This window comes from Bos javanicus, chromosome 24 (genome assembly GCF_032452875.1).
Source record: "Bos javanicus breed banteng chromosome 24, ARS-OSU_banteng_1.0, whole genome shotgun sequence".
Taxonomy (NCBI): Eukaryota; Metazoa; Chordata; class Mammalia; order Artiodactyla; family Bovidae; genus Bos; species Bos javanicus.
Genome location: NC_083891.1, coordinates 43063901 through 43070023, shown reverse-complemented (window position 1 = coordinate 43070023; position 6123 = coordinate 43063901). Strand labels below are relative to the sequence as shown.

Sequence of the window (6123 nt, the reverse complement as noted above, 5' to 3'; positions counted from 1 at the left end):
AACAAAGTATACTGTACATAAAAATGTTTGAATCTTTGAATTTGAGATGAGAATGAGAAACTGGGAAGGTTCCAAGCTACACCACAATGTTGGTTGAACCTGCAGAGGTGGTGTCAGCCTTTGAGAGCCTCTGAGTTGTCAGTGGTCACTTTCTAAGAGTCCTGGGGGGTGATGCACAGTTTGGGGCTTATCCAGATTGCAAAAGGTTCTAAAAAATCATAAAAATTAGTACAATTACACTCTGTATAAGAAAGCATCAAGTGTTCGGGGTATACAATGAATGGATTTATAACAGAAGATAGCTAGGATTTTTAAGGATTTACCTTTTACTTTTTCTGCATACAGAAGGAACATCAAACATTTAACTAGTCATCTTCAGTTCAGTTCAGTCTTTCAGTCATGTCTGACTCTTTGCAACCCCATGAATCGTAGCACGCCAGGCCTCCCTGTCCATCACCAACTCCAGGAGTTTACTGAAACTCATGTCCATCAAGTCGGTGATGCCATCCAGCCATCTCATCCTCTGTCGTCCCCTTCTGCTCCTGCCCCCAATCCCTCCCAGCATCAGGGTCTTTTCCAGTGAGTCAACTCTTCGCATCAGGTGGCCAAAGTATTGGAGTTTCAGCTTTAACATCAGTCCTTCCAATGAACACCCAGAACTGATCTCCTTTAGAATGCACAGGTTGGATCTCCTTGCAGTCCAAGGGACTCTCAAGAATCTTCAGTCCTTCCAATGAACACCCAGAACTGATCTTTAGAATGGACTGGTTGGATCTCCTTGGAGTCCAAGGGACTCTCAAGAATCTTGCCACAACTTAATTCCACATATGCTAACAAAGGAAAGAAATTTAAACAATATATCAGTAATGAATTTGGCAAAAATAAAACAAAGGCCTTCTGTTGTATGTAATATTATATATTCCTGTGATTTAGTGCCAAAATATTTTTCTTGCTAAAATCTATTCACATTTTAAAAAATTATCACTTAAGAAGGGAAAATAATCCTTCTCTTGTGAATCTTTTTAAAGACTACATCTTTTAACATTGAAGGTAAAATTTGGATTTCTTTTCCTCACTTCTGCTCTCTTCTTTCTGTCATTGTTCTCCTGAGATTTATTCACTGCCCTATGCCAGGATTAGCAGGTGTCTGGCTCATGGGTTGCTCAGTTGATTAAATCATTTGGTGGTTTTTTTCAGTTCAGTCGCTCAGTCGTGTCTGACTCTTTGCGACCCCATGGACTGAAGCACGCCAGGCCTCCCTGTCCATCACCAGCTCCCAGAGTTTACCCAGACTCATGTCCATTGAGTCGGTGATGCTATCCAACCATCTCATCCTCTGTCATCCCCTTCTCCTCCTGCCTTCAATCTTCCCCAGCATCAGAGTCTTTTCAATTGAGTCAGTTGACCATCATCAGGTGACCAAAATATTGGAGTGTCAGCTTCAACATCAGTCCTTCCAATGAACATTCAGGTCTGATTTCCTTTAGGATGGACTGGTTGGGTCTCCTTGCAGTCCAAGGGGCTCTTAAAAGTCTTCTCCAACACCATAGTTCAAAAGCATCAATTCTTCAGCACTCAGCTTTCTTTATAGTCAAACTCTCACATCCATACATGACTACTGGAAAAACCATAGCCTTGACTAGATGGACCTTTGCTGGCAAAGTAATGTATCTGCTTTTTAATATGCTGTCTAGGTTGGTCATAACTTTTCTTCCAAGGCAAGCGTCTTTTAATTTCATTGCTGCAGTCATCATTTGCAGTGATTTTGGAGCCCCCCAAAATAAAGTCTGCCACTGTTTCCCCATCTATTTGCTATGAAGTGATGGGACTGGATGCCATGATCTTAGTTTACTGAATGTTGAACTTTAAGCCACCTTTTTCACTCTCTCTCACTTTCATCAAGAGGCTCTTTAGTTCTTTGCTTTCTGCCATAAGGGTGGTGTCATCTGCATATTGAGGTTATTGATATTTCTCCTGGCAATCTTGATTCCAGCTTGTGCTTCATCCAGCCCAGCGTTTCTCATGATGTATTCTGAATATAAATTAAATAAGCAGGGTGACAATACACATACAGCCTTGATGTACTCCTTTTCCTGTTTGGAACCAGTCTGTTGTTCCATGTCCAGTTCTAACTGTTGCTTCCTGGCCTGCATACAGATTTCTCAAGAGGCAGGTCTGGTATTCCCATCTTTTTCAGAATTTTCCACCGTTTGTTGTGGTTTTTTGAGGAAGGACAAAAATGTTTGTGACTTTTGGCTGTAGCTGTCCAAGTGCAACACTGCAGCAATATCCCATAAGGCCAGAAGATGGTGCTATTGTCTATCAAAGTAGACCATTCCTCTGTTTCTCTGCATTATTCAAAACGAGTACTTTAGGGGCCTCCATAGAGGCCAGTTGTTAAGACTCCAGGCTTCCATGGCAAAGGGTTGGGGTTTCATCCCTGGTAGGGAAACTAAGATGCCACGAGGCAGAGTCAAACAAAAACAAAACAGTAATATTTTAAAGTCATCTGTATTTTCAAAATTCACACGGGGTCTAAACTTAGCAAAAATTTAGCATTAGTTTCTACGTTTTTAATCAAGAGGTTTTGTATATCTACATCTATCCTATGTCATCATGTAAGGAATTAGACCTTTGTCTTTTCGGGGATGTGGCACACACACAGTGCATTTTTTAGAAATTGGATTATGAACCGGTAATTAAGTGACATTACTTTAAAGGTTTGTTTTGTATCTCTTGTAATGAAATTATAATAGAGTGCCCAGGGAGAAGCTTTTCCTTCCTCTTTCAAAGTCTTATCTGTTCTTGCTTTTTGTCTTCTCCCTATTCCTGCTTTATGTACTGTGGTGTCTTAGGCATTAAGAATAGACTTGTATTAATAATTTCCACTATAAGATGCAGTTGTTGAGGGTGCAATATCTAACACTGCACATAAAACTGCCTTAAAATGTTTATTGGTATTTACTATTAGATACATATCTTACTGATTGATGCTTTCAACTCTGTAAGGTTCTCATACAGGACTGGTCTGAGAGTGGAGTGTTACCAATTAAACTCATTTGCCAAGGAGCGGTTGTTTTATCCAAGAACTCTCTTTTATCGCACACTTAATGGTCCATCGCGGCCCAGGAGGATTTTTTCCTTTTCTTCTATGCCTAAATGCCCGTGTGATAGCGGTTCATGAGGTATGAACATACTGGGTTAGCTGGGCTATGAGGCGTGTGGTCACTGGGAACATTATCTTGGTGAAGAGTTGTACAAACGTCACAAACGAATCCGAAGGACGTCTGCGATTGTTTGCTACAGGCTTGTACCCCAGGCCTTGATCCGTGCGCTTGGGAGAAGCCAGTGAGCAAAACCCACCCATAAAGACCCTGTCCTCCTGGGGCTTCATTCCCTCGTGAAGTTGGGAGCGGAGAAGGAGGTTATCCGAACGAACGGTCTGGTGCGTTGATGGCGACAGTACCCAACCGAGCAAAACAGGACGCGAGGGGAGAGGCCAGGCGAGTAAGAAGTCTGTGCCGGCGCGGAGGCTGGCGTGGGTGTGATGCAGATGCGGCTGCAGGCGAGGGGCAACTCCTGGCGGCGGGGCCAACCTGGGGGCGGGGCTCGGAGGGCGCGGAGAATCCGGGACAGAGGCGGGGCGGAGCCAGGCAGCCATGGAGGCGGGGTTCTGGGCGGGGCGCGCCCCTGGGGCGGGGCTTGGAGGGCGGGGCGAACCCCAAGGCTGTGCGCCGCGGGGCGGGGCCGCGGACGCCATTGCGCCGCTACCGGCTGGCGGTGGTCTCGTCAGGCGAGCGGGCCCACGCCTAGTCCCTCGGCCCTCCCCCAGCTCATTCTGCAGCCCGGTCCCTGCCTGGTCTCCGCCCTGTCCCCGCGGCGGCGCGCGCGGCACGCGGGGCGGGGTTCCGGGGATGAGGCGGCGGCGGCGCGCAGAGACGATGCTCCACAGCTGAGGAGACGCGGCGCTTGGAGCGCGGCGCGACCCGCGGGATGGCTCAGCCTGTCGGCCCGGAGGGCGGCGAGGGGCCTCCGGACGCCGGGGCGGCCGCGGGCTCGCAGGACGCGCTGAGCCTGGAGGAGATCCTGCGGCTCTACAATCAGCCCATCAACGAAGAGCAGGCGTGGGCCGTGTGCTACCAGTGCTGCGGCTCCCTGCGCGCCGCGGACGCCGGCCGCCGCCAGCCCCGCCGCCGGGTGCGCTCGGCCGCGCAGATCCGCCTGTGGAGGGACGGCGCCGTCACCTTGGCGCCCGCCACCGGCGACGCGGGTGAGCCTTCCCCCGCGACCCGCTTCGCCCGCAGGAGGCCCCGCCGCAGGCCCTTTCCCCACCGCCCGCAACCCTCAGTCCCGAGCTCCGGACCCCGGACCCCGGACCCCGGACCCTTCCGCCTCGCGGCCCCCATTTCCCACGGTCCACGGAGGACCCTCCCCCGGGCGCCGGCCCCACCAGGACCCTCCCCTACCCCAGCCTTCGGCCCTCAGCCCTGCTTACTTCTCAGTCTCCCACTGGAAGACCTTGGCCGAGGCCCCGGGCCCTTCCCCCACCGCGGCCCCCCATCTCCCGCGGAGGACCCCCGCCGTGCCCCGGGCCCTTCCCCCCAGCGCCCCCTTCCCCGCCCCGGGAGGCCGGGGACGCGGGCCAGGTCTGCGGCCAAGCGCCGCCGGAGTGGGTGGGTGCGTGGGCGAGGGTCTTGGCGGCGGCCCCGGGAGGGGGGCGTGGGTCTGAGGGTCAGTTTGCGGCCTGTCCGGGCGACCAGCCGGCGGCCGGGCGGGGAGGAGCGGGGTCAGTCGTGGGACGCGCGCTCGTGGGGCTCGCGGCCGAACCCAGGTTGGATGCGCTGGGCGCTGCCCAGGTTCGCCCGCACCTGGTCCCCGGCCGCTGAGTCTTCGCGGGGAGCTGTCAGCAGATCATGCTTTTCAGAGATGGGCAGCGATATTCCCTCGGTTGGAAATGTAAAGAAATCTGAGCCCTGAGGAGAATTCTGCTATTTGGGGAGAAATGAAGACACTGGTTAAAAACACACAAACAATATAATACGATTTCTCTGTACGTTAAAATTTATTGTAATAAAAAACAGGCTTGTAAAGTAAAAAGTTGACGGGATGTCACATAGAATGGGTTTTACTTAGGTTATTATCCAATGTAAATTCTTTGGGATTATCACCTGCCCATCAGCATATAGCTGCAGTTTACCCAAATATCTGTCGATGTTAAAGAGATTGGTAATAGGTTTTTTCTATTAGTTTTTGTCTAATTCAGTCTTCTGAGAGACAAATATGTTAAAAACATTTTAAAAATCTACTCTTAGTTTTAGAAAGTTGATGAAAGTGTCAGAATGCTTAAAGTGAAAGATGTGCTTCAGAATAGTTTTAATGAAAATCCTTATTTAATTGATTAAAATAGAGAACAGTCAAAAGAGTGTGTTATCAGTTCTGTCAATTCCAACAGAACATTTATTATTTATATTTGGTGTTGGGTAAACAGATTTTTAGAATTTTATTTAAAGCCAGTCTTTTAATGATTGTTTTGAAATTATTTCAAACAAATTTTTAGTTTATTTGATGTGTCTATTGCTTTTAAACTTGGACAATATTAGTGGGAAATAGTTGCATTTATAATTTATTTACAGCGTATTAATATGATATGAAAATATACTTTTATAAAATACAGCAAAACCATGCCTGGAGATCCAAGATTTCAAGGGGAAAAGTGTTTGTGTGCAACCTGCTTTTAGAAGTCACATTAGTTGTGATGACTTCTAGAAAGAACAAACTTCTTTTTGTTTACATTATCCTTGAATTTAATCCCAGATTTCAAGTTGTGTTTGTGAACCTACCAGTAGTTTAGTTGTCAAAGATTGATGGATTCTGGTGGTAGGTTTTTAAAAAGCCATAACCTTATGTTGAAATGATTTACATTTTTCATCATTGGTATGAATGATAATGTATTGATCTCTTGGAATACATTCTGGCTCTCTGGAGAGAATGGCAGAGTTGTTTCCCACAGCAGCCGTATTGGACTTGTAATCCATCCTTTTCCTCCTCTGTTGTGTAGAGAGCCCCATCAAAGTTGCTGAAATGGTCTTGAGCTTTTTGGGTCAATTGATTGAAAATCTGGGA

General features: G+C 48.0%; 1 protein-coding gene across 8 annotated transcripts in view; it reads left to right on the top strand.

The window, feature by feature from the left end:
• Nucleotides 1–3749: 3749 nt before the first annotated feature.
• The window catches only part of SPIRE1 (spire type actin nucleation factor 1), a 163807-nt gene continuing 161433 nt past the window's right edge, over nucleotides 3750–6123 (top strand). For 7 of the 8 annotated variants that reach the window (XM_061399972.1, XM_061399975.1, XM_061399971.1 and 4 more), the window contains exon 1: nucleotides 3827–4270. In XM_061399972.1, the coding sequence (XP_061255956.1) occupies nucleotides 3994–4270 (277 nt within the window). In that variant the 5' untranslated portion in view covers nucleotides 3827–3993. Of the gene's footprint in view, nucleotides 4271–6123 lie in introns of all 8 variants that reach the window. The other variant, XM_061399976.1, reaches the window with a different exon arrangement.